General features: G+C 43.2%; 1 protein-coding gene across 1 annotated transcript; it reads left to right on the top strand.

Moving 5' to 3' along the window:
• Positions 1-888: 888 nt before the first annotated feature.
• Positions 889-17974, top strand: LOC129821915 (HHIP-like protein 1). The gene is made up of 9 exons (XM_055879653.1): positions 889-1457; positions 8216-8862; positions 9052-9195; positions 14270-14598; positions 14739-14865; positions 15067-15212; positions 15626-15707; positions 16128-16210; positions 16334-17974. The coding sequence occupies exons 1-9, from the start codon at positions 1170-1172 to the stop codon at positions 17338-17340; spliced, it is 2853 nt and encodes a 950-aa protein (XP_055735628.1). The 5' UTR covers positions 889-1169; the 3' UTR covers positions 17341-17974.
• Positions 17975-20309: the final 2335 nt, after the last annotated feature.

The raw sequence follows: 20309 nt of genomic DNA, 5'->3' as shown, positions 1-20309 counted from the left end.
CAGTACAATTCTCAGAAAGCAGATAAACTCTCTCTGACTCACTCTGACTCACAGCCGTTTCACCTCAATAAAGCACTAAACACAGACAGCAATGCGAGGTCTGAAAAGGTCTGAGTGGAAAAGAAATTTAAAAAGATACCGGTTTGAATAATCAACATTTGATTAATGGGCTTCTTATCCAGCCTTTCCTCTAATAATAGCGGGCTGTACTTATTTATCCGGAAGCAGATGGTTTAATATCCACATGTTCAAAATATGTCGTTGCAAGAGGAAATAAAAACAGTTCCTATGATGTTACCAGAGAAATTAAGATGTGCTGTGCAAATATGTCAGATCTGAAACCAAGTACATGGGAGGGAGGTGGCTGAGTCCAAATGAAAGACATATGTCTTTGGTAGTTGTATACCCTGTAGGTCTAGGACACAACATTCAGCAGAAAGCCAATTCAAAGGCTGTCTCGCCTTTTATCGTTAGACTCAATTCACTTTAGGACAGATTTTCAGTTGATGTCTACTGGTTTTAGGTCAATTTCATATCACCAAGTGGTTTACAAATGCCTGTTGAATAACAGCAGTAGCCTGTATGAAACACATGAGCATTATCCATGTGTAATCCATCATAAACATACAGTTTCTTATAGGCTATGCCATTGTTTGTGGTGTGTGGAGGATCCATTGCTCTCTTCTTTCAGCACACGTCCTGAGTCATTCAGTGAATCTGTCTGAGGCAGGGTAGGGAGGTGTGTGTGAAGTAGAGAAAAGGCTGAGTATGTAGAGGGGGGAGGAGAGCTACAGCAGGGTGATATAGACAGGCCGCAATGGGAAAGAATGCCATGTGTCTGTGGAGGACAGACAGAGAGCGAGGGAGAGGAGGAGAGAGGGAGAGTAAGGGGAGGAGGGAGCAGAAGGAGGGAGGGAATAGGTTCTGAGTGGAGAGTGGAAGCATCGTGGCTGGCCAGGGCGGACTGCTGAATGAAAGGGCCTGTTGCTCTCCGCCACCGTTCGTTTTTGTCCCGCGAAAGAGCACATGTCCAGAGCAAACATAGGAAGGCTCTCCAACAGTCAGGCTCCAGGGGGAAGGGACAGAATCACCACTACACACAGACCTTTTGGAATCTTGCGTCTCTCCATTACTTAGCCCTACAGGTGGCAGGGTAAACTACTATTGCAATGAGCAGGGTAAGTGTAAAGGGAGTTGAGCTGCTGTCCCGTTGGCTGTTGGTCCTACTGGTCCTACACGCACCCCGACATGGGAACACCCATCCCCAGTGCCTGGATTACAAGCCCCCCTTCCAGCCACGGGAGCCTCTGGTCTTCTGTAAGGAGTACGCCAAGTTTGGTTGCTGTGACCTGGAGAAAGATGACAAGATCTCCCAAAACTTCTACAAGATCATGGACTATTTTGACTACTCGGGTTACATGACCTGTGCGAAATACATACGCACCATCCTCTGTCAGGTAAATTGAAGTCTGTCAGTAGTCGGATGTTAGCTAATGCCTCCTTATCTAAAACTTTCCACAAAAAGATAATACCTTGTTTTTCCTAAGAGTGCATTTGTAGAATGGATTATCTTCAGGCATGTTTTTAAAACATTTTCACTTGTAATAAAATTCTATTTCATCACAGGATATAAAACATTTTATACAGATTAATCTATCATATTTCATGAAACTATATTTAATTCAAATTTTTACAAATTGACACCCCCTTCATTACTGAAATGTATGTGAACATCATGATAATTACATACCCCAGGCCTTTCCAAATGTGCACGCTGTAGATTGGAACAAATTACAGTTGGAGGGATTATGTCAAGCGTTGACTTGTCTGTTCAACCATGAGATACGACAGTACTGTTACCAATGATGGATTTTGGGGCCTGAACCACAGTACCACAACATCACTACTGGATGGAATATATTTGTTCTCCTTTCCAATGAAGAGAATTGCAGACCATGTGAACGTGTCCTCAGCTTTGTTTGGTTTTGGATCCAGTGAAAATTAGCTATTGTGCTCAGCTCTCAGCTCTCCTATCAGCCATGCTTAGGTACAGGCAGTGTGGTCAGTGGCTGGCGACCCAATGCCCAAGGCCACTTAGCCAGGGTAAACTCTGCTCAATCATGCCCTTTGTCCAGACAGTTATCAAAGATACAGGGGGATGCTTGTGATCTGTCAAGAGGCCCACTGACCTCCAGCCAAACATGGATTTCCTCTCTGGTCACTGAACAGGATATACAGTATCATATTTCCACTGGGATAGGGAGGGAGGACAGGAGGGAGAGGGAGGTGAGGAGTTGAATCCAGCTGAAGTAGTTGAAGGAACTATACCATCTACTTGTGGTTGGATTAAGGCTGACTATTGGGTTACAAAACAATTAGTAACATTGACGTCAACCATTTAACTAAATACAGCCTATCCTATACCTCCTTCCCAACTTTGGAAGCTGAGAAGTCTCACATTTACAGTGATCGTGGCAACGTGGAACGTTGAAGGGTTGTCCTATACGATGTGGCACATGTGCACTCTCTCATTACTGCCCACCCCTTTTGGAAGGAGGGCCGTTTTAGAGGTTTCTTTGAGTGTATTTATGTTGACTTTGGTGACTCATGGAGGAAAGGAAACCAACACACACAGCTTTAACCCTACCAGCTCACCCTGCACCGTGTACTTAACCATTTTACTACTGTCCTTCTTTACTCTCGCAATGTTTGTGGGTGTGCGTGTGGTAGTACTAGTCTAGGGTTGTTTCCACGATAAAATGTACAATTTGTAACATACCGTGGCTTGCGAAAGTATTCACCCCCCTGGCATTTTTACGATTTTGTTGCCTTTCAACCTAGGATTAAAATAGATTTTTGGTGGTTTTGTGTCATTTGATTTACACAACATACCTACCACTTTGAAAATGCTAAATATTTTTTATTGTGAAACAAACAAGAAATAAGACTAAAAAAACGACAGAAAAGTCAATACTTTGTAGAGACACCTTTTTCAGCAATTACAGCTGCAAGTATCTTGGGGTATGTCTCTATAAGCTTGGCACATCTAGCCACTGGGATTTTTGCCCATTCTTCAAGGCAAAACTGCTCCAGCTCCTTCAAGTTGGATGGGTTCCGCTGGTGTACAGCAATCTTTAAGTCACACCACAGATTCTCAATTGGATTGTGTTCTGGGCTTTGACTAGGCCATTCCAAGACATTTAAATGTTTCCCCTTAAACCACTCAAGTGTTGCTTTAGCAGTATGCTTAGTGTCATTGTCCTGCTGGAAGGTGAACTTCCGTCCCAGTCTAAAATCTCTGGAAGACTGAAACAAGTTTCCCTCAAGATTTTCCCTATATTTAGTGCCAGCCATCATTCCTTCAATTCTGACCAGTTTCCCAGTCCCTGCCGATGAAAGACATACTGTGATGCTGCCACCACCATGCTTCACTGTGGGGATGGTGTTCTTGGGGTGATGAGAGGTGTTGGGTTTGCACCAGACATAGCATTTTCCTTGATGGCCAAAAAGCTCAATTTTAGTCTCATCTGACCAGAGTACCTTCTTCCATATTTTTGGGGAGTCTCCCACTTACCTTTTGGCAAACACCAAACGTGTTTGCTTATTTCTTTTCTTTAAGCAATGGCTTTTTTATGGCCACTCTTCCGTAAAGCCCAGCTCTGTGGAGTGTACGGCTTAAAGTGGTCCTATGAACAGATACTCATATCTCCACTGGGGAGCTTTGCAGCTCCTTTAGGGTTTTCTCTGGTCTCTTTGTTGCTTCTTTGATTAATGCCCTCCCTGCCTGGTCCCCCGGCTTTCTCTTGGCAGGTTTGTTGTGGTGCCATATTCTTACATTTTTTTAAATAATGGATTTAATGGTGCTCCGTGGGATGTTCAAAGTTTCAGATATTTTTTTATAACCCAACCCTGATCTATACTTCTCCACAACTTTGTCCCTGACCTGTTTGAAGCGCTCCTTGGTCTTCGTGGTGCCACTTGCTTAGTCATGTTGCAGACTCAGGCCTTTCAGAACAGGTGTATATATACTGAGATCATGTGACAGATCATGTGACAGATCATGTGACACTTAGATTGCACACAGGTGGACTTTATTTAACTAATTATGTGACTTCTGAAGGTAATTGGTTGCACCAGATCTTATTTAGCGACTTCATAGCAAAGGAGGTGAATATATATGCACGCACCACTTTTCCATTTTTTTATTTTTATAATTTTTTGAAACAAGTAGTTTTTTCTTAATTTCACTTCACCAATTTTTTTTCTTCTTTTTCGTATGTCCATTACATGAAATCCAAATAAAAATCTATTTAAATTACAGGTTGTAATGCAACAAAATAGGAAAAACGCCAAGGGGGATGCATACTTTTGGAAGGTACTGTAACATCTGGTTGCCATCTCTGTGAACAAAAGGCATGTGGAATTAAGTTTGACGGATTGCTGTTTTCAGGGCTCCCCATCCCATCCAACACAGTATTTACAAAGAATTTAAACAGAATTTTATAGTTGGCTAAGTGACTGCATTATCAGGGCTGCCTGCAGTAGAGGCCAGAGGAGTCAACACCCATATGACAAAAAACAATGACCAGGGCCCAGTTTTTCAAAAGTGATCTGGTTTAGGATTAAATGCATAGAAATAGAATTAATAGAACCGTCAAATTATTGACTTGAATGGGGAAACCCGTTCTAATCATTCTATTTCTATGCATTTAATCCTATCCGATAGGCGAAATCCAGAGAGATAACTTTTGAAAAACTTGGCCCTTTTCTCATCTCTCCCATGCAAGATTTTCTAATATTTTACAGTTACAGTTCATATGAGGAAATCAGTCAATTTAAATACATTTATTAGGCCCTAATCTATGCATTTCCCATGACTTGGACTACAGATTGTAACAGTCCTGACCTATTTATGTTAGTTTTATGTGTTTTTGGTCAGGGCATGTGTTTTGGGTGGGCAGTCTATGTTACCTGTTTCTATGTTGGTTTCGGTTTGCCTGGTATGGCTCTTGATTAGAGGCAGGTGGTTTGCATTTTCCTCTAATCAAGAGTCATATTTAGGTAGGGCATTATCACTGTGTGTTTGTGGGTGATTGTCTCCTGTGATGTCTTCGTTATGTTCGTTGTATTCACTTTTGGAGCTGTTTGGCTGTTCGTATGTTTCGATGTCCGTTCCTGTTCGTGAGTTTACGTTTGTCTATGTAAGAACGTTAGTAGCCTGTATGTTTGTGCACAACGTTTGTAGCTTCACGGTCGTTTTGTTGTTTTGTTAAAGTGTTTTTGTGTCGTGTTCATCTTCGTGTTATAATAAAAGAAGATGGCTTATTTTCCAAAAGCTGCATTTTGGTCCGTTAATCCGCCACACGATCGTGACACAGATATGCATCTGTTGGTCACAGATACAGTACGTTAAAGACATGGGCCTCACAATGTGCCATGACGAAACATATCTTACATTTAGTTTAAATTAAGTTTAAATTAGCAAATTAGTTTAAATACATGCTTTTGTTTATGTTCCTTTTAGCAGCTACAGTGGGGCAAAAAAGTATTTAGTCAGTCACCAATTGTGCAAGTTCTCCCACTTAAAAAGATGAGAGAGGCCTGTAATTTTCATCATAGGTACACTTCAACTATGACAGACAAAATGAGAAGAAAAAAAATCCAGAAAATCACATTGTAGGATTTTTAATGGAATTTATTTGCAAATTATGGTGGAAAATAAGTATTTGGTCAATAACATAAGTTTATCTCAATACTTTGTTATATACCCTTTGTTGGCAATGACAGAGGTCAAACGTTTTCTGTAAGTCTTCACAAGGTTTTCACACACTGTTGCTGGTATTTTGGCCCATTCCTCCATGCAGATCTCCTCTAGAGCAGTGATGTTTTGGGGCTGTTGCTGGGCAACACAGACTTTCAACTCCCTCCAAAGATTTTCTATGGGGTTGAGATCTGGAGACTGGCTAGGCCACTCCAGGACCTTGAAATGCTTCTTACGAAGCCACTCCTTCGTTGCCCGGGCGGTGTGTTTGGGATCATTGTCATGCTGAAAGACCCAGCCACGTTTCATCTTCAATGCCCTTGCTGATGGAAGGAGGTTTTCACTCAAAATCTCACGATACATTGCCCCATTCATTCTTTCCTTTACACGGATCAGTCGTCCTGGGCCCTTTGCAGAAAAACAGCCCCAAAGCATGATGTTTCCACCCCCATGCTTCACAGTAGGTATGGTGTTCTTTGGATGCAACTCAGAATTCTTTGTCCTCCAAACACGAGTTGAGTTTTTTCCAAAAAGTTCTATTTTGGTTTCATCTGAACATATGACATTCTCCCAATCTTCTTCTGGATCATCCAAATGCTCTCTAGCAAACTTCAGACGGGCCTGGACATGTACTGGCTTAAGCAGGGGGACACGTCTAGCACTGCAGGATTTGAGTCCCTGGCGGCGTAGTGTGTTACTGATGGTAGGCTTTGTTACTTTGGTCCCAGCTCTCTGCAGGTCATTCACTAGGTCCCCCCGTGTGGTTCTGGGATTTTTGCTCACCGTTCTTGTGATCATTTTGACCCCACGGGGTGAGATCTTGCGTGGAGCCCCAGATCGAGGGAGATTATCAGTGGTCTTGTATGTCTTCCATTTCCTAATAATTGCTCCCACAGTTGATTTCTTCAAACCAAGCTGCTTACCTATTGCAGATTCAGTCTTCCCAGCCTGGTGCAGGTCTACAATTTTGTTTCTGGTGTCCTTTGACAGCTCTTTGGTCTTGGCCATAGTGGAGTTTGGAGTGTGACTGTTTGAGGATGTGGACAGGTGTCTTTTATACTGATAACAAGTTCAAACAGATGCCATTAATACAGGTAACGAGTGGAGGACAGAGGAGCCTCTTAAAGAGGTCTGTGAGAGCCAGAAATCTTGCTTGTTTGTAGGTGACCAAATACTTATTTTCCACCATAATTTGCAAATAAATTCATTAAAAATCCTACAATGTGATTTTCTGGATTTTTCTTCTCATTTTGTCTGTCATGGTTGAAGTGTACCTATCATGAAAATTACAGGCCTCTCTTATCTTTTTAAGTGGGAGAACTTGCACAATTGGTGGCTGACAATACTTGTTTGCCCCACTGTATATGCCCACATTTGTCAGTTCTTACCTAGTAGTTTTATACTGTACCCCCAACTCAGACATGTGGCTGTGCGTAACACATACCACCTCCAGACTGTCCCCTTTTTGTTAACGTCACTACCTGGGAATCATGTGATTTGCATAATTCACCGTGCAACTTATGGTCAGCAACAGATTTAAACCCTGAGGTGGCCAAGTGTTGTTGATGTTAAACGCTTTGATGTAGAGTTTTTGAGCATTGTTTGATGACACCTTTTGAGAGAGCATATCCCAGATTTAAATGGAAAGAAATGAAAAATGACTCAGCAGAACTCCAGAACACATTATGCCCCCTTTGCTTAAGACTTGGAATCATTCTATTATTAATCAGAGTTTTTGTAACAGAATTGTTTATTTCAGTACCAGCTGTAACAGTGGTTTATATGTTTTGCATCATTGTCCCAACGGTTTACCAGTGTCAAAATGGGTGTAATTGTGTGGCTTTGAGTTAATAAGGGATTGGATGTTCCAAGATGCATTTAAACAGGTCTTATTTATAGCCAGAGTAGTCATTACCAGCTGGTCTGGTGAGTACTGGGAGGAAATGAGGACACGCTGAATTTCAAATGTTTACAAGCGTAGGGAGAGTTCATCATGAAAATAGCTGCACAGTATCATGAACAGACATGACATTTACATCATTTAGCAGACGCTCTTATCCAGAGCAACTTACATTTAACTAGGCAAGTCAGTTAAGAACAAATTCTTATTTTCAATGACGGCCTAGGAACAGTGGGTTAACTGCCTTTTTCAGGGTCAGTACGACAGATTTGTATCTTGTCAGCTCAGTGATTTGAACTTGCAACCTTTCGGTTACTAGCCCAACGCTCTAACCACTAGGCTACCCTGCCGACATAGCATTAACATGCAGACTATGCTTTTGAAGTTTCAATATGAGATTACACAAAGTGGCTATAGCCTACAGTTTAAGTGGTAGCTCATTATGAAAGTTATCAGCCGACAAGGTAGATCTACTAAGTTTTGCTCATAAGCGTGTGTAGTCCGAGCCCCAATACCTCTGCCACTTTTCAAACAAGCTTTCCTCATCCTTGCAGGAGTGCTCTCCCTACTCTGCCCACCTGTACGATGCTGAGGATGCCAACACACCCATGAGGGAGCTGCCAGGCCTGTGCGGAGACTACTGCTCTGAGTTCTGGCACCAGTGCCGCTACACCATTAGCCTGCTCACCGACAACAACGCCACAGTGGGCATAGAGGAGGACCGCAATAAGTTCTGTAACTTCCTGGAGCTAAAAGACAGGGAGTACTGTTACCCCAACGTGCTCTCCGACGACAGGCTCAACGCCAACCTGGGAGATGTTCGGGCGGACCCTGAGGGCTGTCTCCAGCTGTGCCTGCAGGAGGTGGCCAACGGCCTGAGGAACCCGGTGGCCATGGTCCACGCCGACGACGGGACCCACCGCTTCTTTGTGGCCGAGCAGCTGGGCTACGTGTGGACGTACCTGTCCAACGGCTCCCGTATTGACCGGCCCTTCCTCAACCTGACTAAGGCAGTGCTCACCTCTCCCTGGGCAGGGGATGAGAGAGGCTTCCTCTGCATGGCCCTCCACCCGCGCTTCACGCTGGTGCAGAAGGCCTATGTCTACTACTCTGTGTCTGTGAAGAAGGAGGAGAGGATCCGCATTAGTGAGTTCACACTGTCCGCTGACGATATGAACCAACTAGATCACTCCTCAGAGAGGTAAGAGAAGTATCACCAAATGACATGGACTGAATCAGAACCTGTGGTGTCATGGGCTCATTCACATACATGTATTTGACATTTTGAAACAATACAAATCAGCAGATTTGAAATAAAGATCTGCAACTACAATCATCCTATCAGATTTAGAATTTAGTGATGTTTGGTCATGCGTGGTTTTCTTTGTAGAACTATTTTGGAAGTGGTGGAACCTGCCTCGAACCACAACGGGGGCCAGCTTCTCTTCGGGCACGATGGCTACCTCTATATCTTCATCGGCGATGGGGGAAGAGCAGGGGACCCCTTTGGCAAGTTTGGGAACTCCCAGAATAAGTGAGTCCCTGTGCTCTATACATTTCAAAACTAATTCAGGGGAAACAAATTAAGGGGTGACATTTAGTAATTTAGTGTATATCTAGCCTTCACCCCATGTTGATGTTTTTTGAACGTCAGAATTATATGTTTGCTTCAGAGACCTACGTTTTTAAAGTTGAAGATATGGTTCAACAAAGGACACCTAAACAGTGGTGTTGGAGTATTATTGCAATGTGTACGCTGGGATTCGGGAAGCAATTTCAAAGAGATATTTTAATAACTAAATGAACATAGAACAAACCAAGAAACACAGGTAGAGTACAAAATGAACTCTGGAACAGAAACAATAGCACCTAGGGAAAGAACCAAAGTGAGTGACAGATATTGGGAAGGTAATCAGGAAGGTGATGGAGTCCAGGTGAGTCGGATGAGGTGCTGATGTGCTTAACGATGGTGACAGGTGTGCGTAATAATCAGCAGACTGCCGACCTCGAGCGCCGGAGAGGGAGTAGAAGTGACAATTATAGTTAGTAGTGGAGTGAAACCCTTAATGTGATACATCTGGCTCTTCATAGTATACTTATTTGATATAAAAGAAATCTGGAAAAATAGGAGTTCAAAAAGTTTAACCTATAGCGTGACATCTTTGTTGATGTAAATATAAGCTACAGTAAAGGGACCACAGGGCACAATTAGTATTTTAGTGGGTTTGTAAACTGTATTACTCAATTGCCAAATTATGTGACGTTCTCATATGATAACATAGTGATACATGATTCTATTTTTAAAGAATGGAAAATCCTGTTGCCCTGGTAAATGTCTAGTAATGATTGTATTCATGGTTGACTAATACACGTCGTTTAGATTAAATTTGTGTCTGAGTTGTTGTCAACTTGTCACAAACAAGTTTAATATTCCAGAAGATGAATTGACTCCGGAGGGTAGAAGAATCTTTTACTAAAAACTTTGACTAGAAATTGACAAGCTCTAGACATTGAGAGAGTGACAAATTTATGGATTGAAGCGCAATTAACTTTATACAGGACCTTCAGCAATGCCACTCAGCAGCTATTAATTAAAGTGCGATTTTATGACCTGACTTGCCAATGGCGCCAACGCTTTGGTAACATTGGGAGAGAATCGCCATCTATGGCCTCAACCCCTGAGCATTTGACATGACAAACACTCAGCTCAAGGCTATGTGTACATTCATGTAGACAGACAGTACAGTTGTTCACAATATTAGCCTTGGCACTGTTTAGCTTTCTCCTGGCAGGGGCCAGGGCAGGGATTGGCAGTGTCCAGAATCTACATAGTGTCACAGGGCCATTCAGAAAGGACTCAAAGGCAACCCAAAACATTTAGCTGAAAATGACCTGCCTCTATAGTTATAACACCATGACAGAATTGTACACACAGTGATATTATGAGAAACTCTAAAACATTCTTTGAGGAAAAACACCACTGAGGTCTGGACAGTCTGTGTCTTAGAATGCATTTTATTTTGAACCATGGGCAAGGACAGGGCATATCAGTACCAGTCAGGTTGTGAGTGCCACCCCCACAGCGCTTTGGTCAGTGGCCAGAGTCTGGACCTGCTGTGCCAGGCTAAATATTTATGGAGAATGTTGTTGAGCAATGGCGGGCATTTTCTTACCATGTGATAATCACTACAGTCTTGCATAGTTGAGCTTGAAGGGACGTTTACCACTCCTTTTAAAGACCTGAATGGAGGTAGAATATCTGCTATTCTGTTCAGAATATTACGATGTAGATGTAAAAGGAGGCTGGTGGGAGGAGCTATTGGAAGACGGACTCATTGTAATGGCTGGAATGAAATAAAATGGAACGGTATCAAACGAATCACAAAAAAATATGGAAAACACATGATTGACTCCGTTCCATTTATTCTATTCCAGCCATAACAATGAGCCCACCCTCCTAACTTCAACAGTGGCATGAGTAAGAGCAGGTGCTCTAAATCAACCTTGTTATGCGTTATTCTCAGAAGAGGGTTATGTCTAGTTCATAGTTGGGTAGCTCTAGTGGATAGCAGAATTTATGCATGCCGAAATAGAGGGTTCTACACATCACAGCTTTATCTCGGGTGCGGTATTGTATTGAGTTGCATTGGGTGGAAACATCCCTTTCAGCTCATCCCAGGAGAAGAAAGATGAGCAGAGGGTTTCTTGACAGCCAATGAGTGGAAGGCCAGGGATATGAGGGTTTTGGGCCGTGCCAAGGCTAATACTTACACAAGACGCTGTGGGCCGCATAATAGTATGAGTATATGAGTATATGAGAGAGAGAGAGAGAGAGAGAGAGAGAGAGAGAGAGAGAGCGAGAAAGAAAGAGAATCCCCTATGTATTTATTTGGACAGTGAATCTAAAACAATTCATTTGGCTCTATACTTCAGCATTCTGGATTTGAGATCAAATGTTTTATATGAGGTGACACTGCAGAATGTCACCTTTTATTTGAGGGTATTTTCATACATATCTGTTTTATCATTTAGAAGTGAAAGCACTTTGTGTATCTAATCCCCCCCATTTGAAGGTGTCATACGTATTTGGACAAATTCACTTATAGTGTATTACATTTAGTCAAAAGTTTAGTATTTGGTCCCATATTCTTAGCACGCAACGACTGCATCAAGCTTGTGACCCTACAAACTTGTTGGATGCATTTGCAGTTTGCATTGGCTGTGTTTCGGATTTTGCCTAGTAGAAATTAATGGTAAATAATGTACACTGCTCAAAAAAATAAAGGGAACACTTAAACAACACAATGTAACTCCAAGTCAATCACACTTCTATGAAATCAAACTGTCCACTTAGGAAGCAACACTGATTGACAATAAATTTCACATGCTGTTGTGCAAATGGAATAGACAAAAGGTGGAAATTATAGGCAATTAGCAAGACACCCCCAAAAAAGGAGTGATTCTGCAGGTGGTGACCACAAACAACTTCTCAGTTCCTATGCTTCCTGGCTGATGTTTTGGTCACTTTTGAATGCTGGCGGTGCTCTCACTCTAGTGGTAGCATGAGACGGAGTCTACAACCCACACAAGTGGCTCAGGTAGTGCAGTTCATCCAGGGTGGCACATCAATGCGAGCTGTGGCAAAAAGGTTTGCTGTGTCTGTCAGCGTAGTGTCCAGAGCATGGAGGCGCTACCAGGAGACAGGCCAGTACATCAGGAGACGTGGAGGAGGCCATAGGAGGGCAACAACCCAGCAGCAGGACCGCTACCTCCGCCTTTGTGCAAGGAGGTGCACTGCCAGAGCCCTGCAAAATGACCTCCAGCAGGCCACAAATGTGCATGTGTCAGCATATGGTCTCACAAAGGGTCTGAGGATCTCATCTCGGTACCAAATGGCAGTCAAGCTACCTCTGGCGAGCACATGGAGGCCTGTGCGGCCCCACAAAGAAATGCCACCCCACACCAGACTGACCCACCGCCAAACCGGTCATGCTGGAGGATGTTGCAGGCAGCAGAACGTTCTCCACGGCGTCTCCAGACTCTGTCACGTCTGTCACATGTGCTCAGTGTGAACCTGCTTTCATCTGTGAAGAGCACAGGGCGCCAGTGGCGAATTTGCCAATCTTGGTGTTCTCTGGCAAATGCCAAACGTCCTGCACGGTGCTGGGCTGTAAGCACAACCCCCACCTGTGGACGTCGGGCCCTCATACCACCCTCATGGAGTCTGTTTCTGACCGTTTGAGCAGACACATGCACATTTGTGGCCTGCTGGAGGTCATTTTGCAGGGCTCTGGCAGTGCACCTCCTTGCACAAAGGCGGAGGTAGCGGTCCTGTTGCTGGGTTGTTGCCCTCCTACGGCCTCCTCCACGTCTCCTGATGTACTGGCCTGTCTCCTGGTAGCGCCTCTATGCTCTGGACACTACGCTGACAGACACAGCAAACCTTTTTGCCACAGCTCGCATTGATGTGCCATCCTGGATTAACTGCACTATCTGAGCCACTTGTGTGGGTTGTAGACTCCGTCTCATGCTACCACTAGAGTGAGTTCACCGCCAGCATTCAAAAGTGACCAAAGCATCAGCCAGGAAGCATAGGAACCGAGAAGTGGTCTGTGGTCACCACCTGCAGAACCATTCCTTTTTTGGGGGTGTCTTACTAATTGCCTATAATTTCCACCTTTTGTCTATTCCATTTGCACAACAGCGTGTGAAATTTATTGTCAATCAGTGTTGCTTCCTAAGTGGACAGTTTGATTTCACAGAAGTGTGATTGACTTGGAGTTACATTGTGTTGTTTAAGTGTTCCCTTTATTTTTTGGAGCAGTGTATGATGTCATTGGAGTCAGTTTTATTGTAAATAAGAATAGAATATGTTTCTGAACACTTCTTCATTAATGCGGATGTTACCATGATTACAGATAATCATGAATGAATCGTGAATAATGATGAGTGAGAAAGTCACAGAGGCATAAATATCATTCCTCCTAAAAAAAATGCTTTGGGGGCATGATCTTTGTGCATCTATAACTTTCATTAATCGTAAATGTCTTTGATGACTGTTGTGACACACCAGCCTGGTCTCGTAACATAGTAAACGTAAATCCGGGACACTCAAATTAGTATGACACGTTACAGTTGGTATGACTGTAATGTTTAGCAACCCATACGTTGCAAGTTCGAATCTCATCACGGATAACTTTAGCATTTTGGCTAATTAGAAACTTTTCAACGACTTACTACTTCGCTGCCTTGCAACTACTTGGCACGTTAGCTAACCCTAACCTTAACCCGTTAACCTAACTCCTAAACTTAACACTAACCCCTAGCCTAGCTAGAACCTTGCCACCTAGCTAGAATTTGTATGTCGTATATTTAGCAAATTCCTAACATGTTGTACATTTTGCAAGGTCGTAACATATAATACCAATTGTAATTTGGAACATATCATACTAAAAGGAGTGTCTCAGATTTACATACAGAATAATACAAAACGCTCTGAGACCAGGTTGGATACACATACACAAATGAAAAACAATGACAGAAGCCCACACTAAAATACTCACACATTTTCCTATGAGTACAACTCAGTTAAACCCATGTGTGTGTAGGTCCACTCTGTTGGGCAAGGTGCTGCGTCTCGATGTGGACCACAACGATGACGTGGAACCCTACAGCATCCCGTCGGACAATCCTTTCCTGGGGGAGAAGGGCTCGCTGCCTGAGATCTACGCCTACGGGGTGCGTAACATGTGGCGCTGCTCCATCGACCGAGGCGACCTCATCACCAGGCAGGGCCGTGGCCGACTATTCTGCGGGGACGTGGGACAGAACAAGTTTGAAGAGGTGGACCTCATCGTCAAGGGTGGCAACTATGGCTGGAGAGCCAAGGAGGGCTTCTCTTGCTATGACAACAGGCTGTGTCGCAACTCCTCTCTTGGTGAGTAGGCTATTCCTCCAACAGAACTTGGTAGAGGTGGCAGGCTGATTCTCTATGAAGAATCAATTCATTATTTGGTGAAGAGATTCAGATATGTATTCAATCCCTTAATAAGCAGTGTAAAAATATTTTCTCCTCAGATGACATCCTGCCTATTTTTGCTTACCCCCACAAACTGGGGAAGTCTGTCACTGGAGGCTACATATACCGCGGCTGCCAGATGCCTAATCTCAATGGCCTCTACATATTCGGGGATTTCATGAGTGGGTGTGTGTTTATACAACATAACCAACATTTATCCAATGTTATACTGATTAAAATGCACCAAAAAAAATCATAGATTGTCATGCCTAGAAAAAAAGTTGATACACAAATGTTCTTACAATTGAAAGATCATTGACAAATGTTTCAAACGCCCTAAAACTCACTTGACACATGCACAATCTGAGTGACTCCTTGTCTGCCTAGGCGCCTGATGTCACTGAAGGAGAACCAAAACACTGGGAAGTGGGAGTACAAGGAGATCTGTATGGGAAAAGACCAGACGTGCCGATTCCCCAAACTTATCAACAGCTATTACAAATACATCATATCCTTTGCTGAAGATGAGGCAGGTAACCTTGACAACTAGCTTTGCATGTTTTTCTGTCTTTTTTGTGTTTTGTTCGTACTGATCCGTACATGAACAGGCCATTAGGTGATGCATGCTGCTTGTGAATTCAGTCACCCAAGACAACCATGGAAAATTGTCTGCTTCTCTGAGTTATTTCATGATGAGCCTCTGCTGCTTTTGAACAGAAATAAAGAAATAACACACCCAGTTCAAACCCAGTGGTGTACCACTTAGTGCATGCTCTTTAGCTTCAGATAAGTCTCAACAAGCAAACTCTTTCAGAAAACTTGACTTCAAAGCTGATTTGAGTAGAGTGGGAAGGGGTTCAAAAGAAACGGGCTGTCTTGATTTCACTTTGAAAGTGTTGGATATCTTTGTGCTGGGTCTTAGATCCTTTTTTCCTCTTGTTTCTAGGGGAGCTGTACTTCCTGGCAACGGGAGCTCCCAGTGCGTCTGCCAGAGCGGGGGTGATCTATAAGATAGTGGATCCATCCAGGTATTAAACAAGGGTCACAGTGTCCCAACAGCCAAGTGGCTCTGGGAATTCATCCCTATCTCGGATTAATGGCAGATTCCCAAAACAGACATACCTTTGCCAGATATACTAATGTTTATTGTCCATCCAATTATTGATGTGGTCTTCAATCCCTCTGTGTTTGTTTAGTACATCTCTTACTTTAACTATGTAATCAGCTAATGTAATCGCTCTGTGTCACGCTAAGGGAATATCTGATAAATCTTTTACCCTAACGGCAATTTACTGAATATAATGTGCTTATCAATGATAGAACTGTTCTTCATGTGGTTATGATAATGTATGATTCAAATGACTCTATACTGTATTAGTAAGAGATAGAGTTGTAATGGGCGGCATTAAAATAAATGGATTGTTTGATGGATTTCTCTCACCATCTAGGAGAGCACCTCCAGGCAAGTGCAGCTTCAAGCCAACTCTTGTCAAGATTAAAGGCAAGCTGATTCACTTCCAACCAAAGGAGGGTAAGTGACACCACAAACAAACACGCGTTCCTTTGCAGGCTCTCGTGAGTCACAGTGCAACACATCTCGGTCAGTTGGAGTTCTCTAAAGGGCTGTTTCTCTCGCTTGACTTCCTCTCTACAGAGTTTGTCATTGACAAGAAGCCGACGACCACCGCTGCGCCCACTACTACGGCTAGAACAACAGCTACCACCACACTCCGTACTCCTCCGACCACCATGCGCTCCACGACGACGAGACCTACCTACACACCTCCAACTGCAACCCCGAAGGCTACTGCTAAACCTGCAACGATAAGGGCTACTGTTAAACCTGTAACAACACCTTCCAACCCCACCTCAATGCAGCAGAGGCCTACTGGTACCGCTACAACTGCCCTGACCACCTCATGGAGGCAGGTAATGACGGCCAGGCCAGGTCATGCCACCACTCCTTCCCGGCAGAGACCGTCGTTGTCCTACACCAGGCCCACTGTTACCCCGAAGCCCCGACCACTGTTGACAACTGGGGCCAGAAGGCCCTCTCCACCAACAGCACGACCCTTGACCCGACCACAACCACACGCCACAGTCAGACCCTTTCCACTAGGAGTTACGACCAATCGGCCCCAGACCACACCAAGGCCTACGTACTGGACAGCTGCAACAAAGCCCACCACCCAGAGACCTAACTCCCCTCTCTCAAAGGCCCAGGACAAGTTCCTGAAAGGCCAGAGTGACAAGATAGAACATTCCACAGGGAACCGGGTCAACAAGAAGAACCGGGGTTCCAAACGGCGCCGGAAGCATCGGGCTGGGTCGGTGCGGCTGATCAGTGCAGAGCAGCTGTCGGACCGTGGGCGGGTGGAGATTTACATACGGGGGGAGTGGGGCACAGTGTGTGATGACTTGTTTAGTAGTAAAGCGGCTACGGTGGTCTGCCAGCAACTAGGCTTCCCTGTAGCCCTGCGTGTGGCTAAACGGGCAGAGCTGGGGGGTGGCAGTGGCAGTATCCTGCTAGATGATGTGGAGTGTGAGGGCACAGAGAGGACGTTACTGGACTGCAAACGGGCAAAGGTGGGCAAGCACAATTGTGCACACGATGAGGATGTGGGGGTGGTGTGTGGCTACCACCACGACGAGGATAAATAATGAGCCAAAGGATGTCCTCAAAGGATCATTACTACTCTCCTGTGCTTGAACAGAAACGTCCTCTATGTACTGTACTTCCACTGTGGTCAGACACATCTCACCCCTCTACTCCCCCACACATACTCATGTAAACACACACACGAATTCATGATGATTAACAACAATTGTTGATTGTAGACTAGACGTTCTGATGCTTCACTTCAGAGGCAGCAACCCTTTCCTTCCCTTCACTTGCCTCCCTGCCAGAAAAAAATGTATATCACTTTACAATATTGCCCTCTGCTGGGAAAAAATGAATACATTTTGTTGAAAACCTTGTTATTTTTGACATTGTATGAATTGATAATCACATCTATATATATATGTTTTCTTTATCTTTTTAATACAAAAAAAGTGATATCAGTCAAAATAATAATAATGATGATATAAGTGAGGAAAATGCTGGACATTGTGTGCTTTATTATTGTTTAATTTGACAGATTATATTTGTAAACTCTTTTCAGGGTACAGGGTGCCTTTGAGGTTAATAAACTGAGATTTCAATTTCATTCCTGCTCCTCATTTCTACTCAGTCAAGCATACTGCATCACCCATGGAGAACCAGATTAAACTACACTGTTATCCAGAGGACTAATGCTGCGTTCACGTGCTAGTCAGAACTAGGAAACTCAGAAATGTCCGACTTGCCAATAGGTTGTAGTTATACACGAGCCGAGCTGCGTTCAACCATTTAGCAAGTTGGACATTTCAGAGTTTCCTAGTTCCGACTAGCGCGTGAACGCGGCATAATGCTGGACCCTAAGGGAGAGTGTGGTTTCGTGTGCTCATGGGAAATTAGGAAGTCGTAAATACAACATGAATGTGTTCAAGTGTCTTTGGAGTCTGAACAATTATTCAACCAATGAGATGTTAGCTAGCTTGATAATCTAGCTAACATTGCTAATGATAAAGTTAGCTAGCTTGCTTAACATTGACACATGGTCAAACTAGCTATACTACTGTTCAAAAGTTTGGGGTCACTTAGAAATGTCCTTTTTTTTGTTCTTTAAAATAACATCAAATTGATCAGCAATACAGTGTAGACTTTGTTAATGTTGTAAATTACTATTGTAGCTGGAAAAGGCACATTTTTTAGGGAATATCTACATAGGCGGACAGAGGCCCATTATCAGCAACCATCACTCCTGTGTTTCAATGGCACGTTGTGTTAGCTAATCCAAGTTTATCATTTTAAAAGGCTAATTGATCATTAGAAAACCCTTTTGCAATTATGTTAGCACAGCTGAAAACAAAGAACTTTCTTCTGAAACTGGTCAGTCTTATCTTGTTCTGAGAAATGAAGGCTATTCCATGTGAGAAATTGCCAAGAAACTGAAGATCTCGTACAACGCTGTGTACTACTCCCTTCACAGAACAGCGCAAACTGGCTCTAACCCGAAAGAGAAAGAGGAGTGGGAGGCCCCGGTGCACAACTGAGCAAGAGGACAAGTACATTAGAGTGTATAGTTTAAGAAACAGATACTTCACAAGTTCTCAACTGGCAGCTTCGTTAAATAGTACCCGCAAAACACCAGTCTCAACAACAACAGTGAAGAGGCGACTCCGGGATGCTGGCCTTCTAGGCAGTTCCTCTGTCCAGTGTCTGTGTTCTTTTTCCCATATTAATATTTTATTTTTATTGGCCAGTCTGAGATATGGCTTTTTCTTTGCAACTCTGCCTAGAAGGCCAGCATCCCGAAGTCGCCTCTTCACTGTTGATGTTGAGACTGGTGTTTATTTATTTTGTTGTCTATCTGCACTTGACATTAATATTTATAATGCTTAGCAGGACAGAAAAAAAAATCTAATTCAAGCACTTATTAAGAGAACATCCATGGTCATCCCTACTGCCTCTGATCTTGCAGACTCACTAAACACACATGCTTCATTTGTAAATGATGTCTGAGGGTTGAAGTGTTCTTCTGGCTATCCTTAAATAAAAAATAACAACAAAATGGTGCTGCCTGTTTGCTTAAAATAAGGAATTAGAAATGATTTAAACTTTTACTTTTGATACTTAGGGATGGATCGTAATTTACATAATGGGTAGCTGAATGAAAATGGTGGAGGGTCATGCTTTTTCAATTTCAGTCAAGGGGTTTATTTAGTTTTTTAAATCTAGTCCAGTGGAGGGTCATGTAACTTGTAATTGACTAAATGTCTAGATTTCTCACTGTTTTAGAATGAGTTGCTTATAAGGCTATAGATTGATGTGTGCCAGATGCCGCTCCTCATCTCTGATTGCCTGCTTGGCGTGCAATGTCAAGTGTCCCTATAGGCTATTTAGTGTGGTCTCAATCAAATTATCCATAGCCTATAAGCTACGAAGTGCATGCTTGGAGAAGCACAGAGCAAAGTTATATTTTGAAGATGGCTGCTGGGATGGTGTAAATAAAACTAGGCTGCATTACACGCTGCAATGGATATTCCAACCTGAGGCCGATTATATAAAGTGATCTATAACAGCGCTTAGGTCTGCGATGCTTTATGCTATGAACAAGCTGTAAAATACCTGTAAAACACATGACTCCGATGCACATGGGGATATCTTTGTTATTCAGAGGCTGAGCTACAACCTTCTATACCCGAGGAGACAAGAAATGTACTTTGCTTGGGAAATAATCGAATTCTGTCACTATCAATTCATTAAGCTATTCACTTTCCGTACAATAAATGTTTAAACCCAGACAGCTTTTAGGGAAACACTTGTGACCTTCTCTCGTTGAGTTAAGCCACGGAAGAAGAGTAGCCAGCAGTTAAAGCTTACATTTTTCTGCGTTGGTAGGCCTACTCGGTCTGGGGTGGAAAGGTAGGCCTAATATTTGAAAGTACAGTACCGTGCTCAGATTCCTAATGATGTCTCAGATTTTATTATTTGCAAACAGGTTTGTTGCAAACAAGACATTGATATGTCATTGGAGACACATGAT

Source organism: Salvelinus fontinalis, chromosome 24 (genome assembly GCF_029448725.1).
Source record: "Salvelinus fontinalis isolate EN_2023a chromosome 24, ASM2944872v1, whole genome shotgun sequence".
Lineage (NCBI taxonomy): Eukaryota > Metazoa > Chordata > Actinopteri > Salmoniformes > Salmonidae > Salvelinus > Salvelinus fontinalis.
The sequence above is the reverse complement of the archived record's forward strand: the minus strand, read 5'-3'. Positions and strand labels throughout refer to the sequence as shown.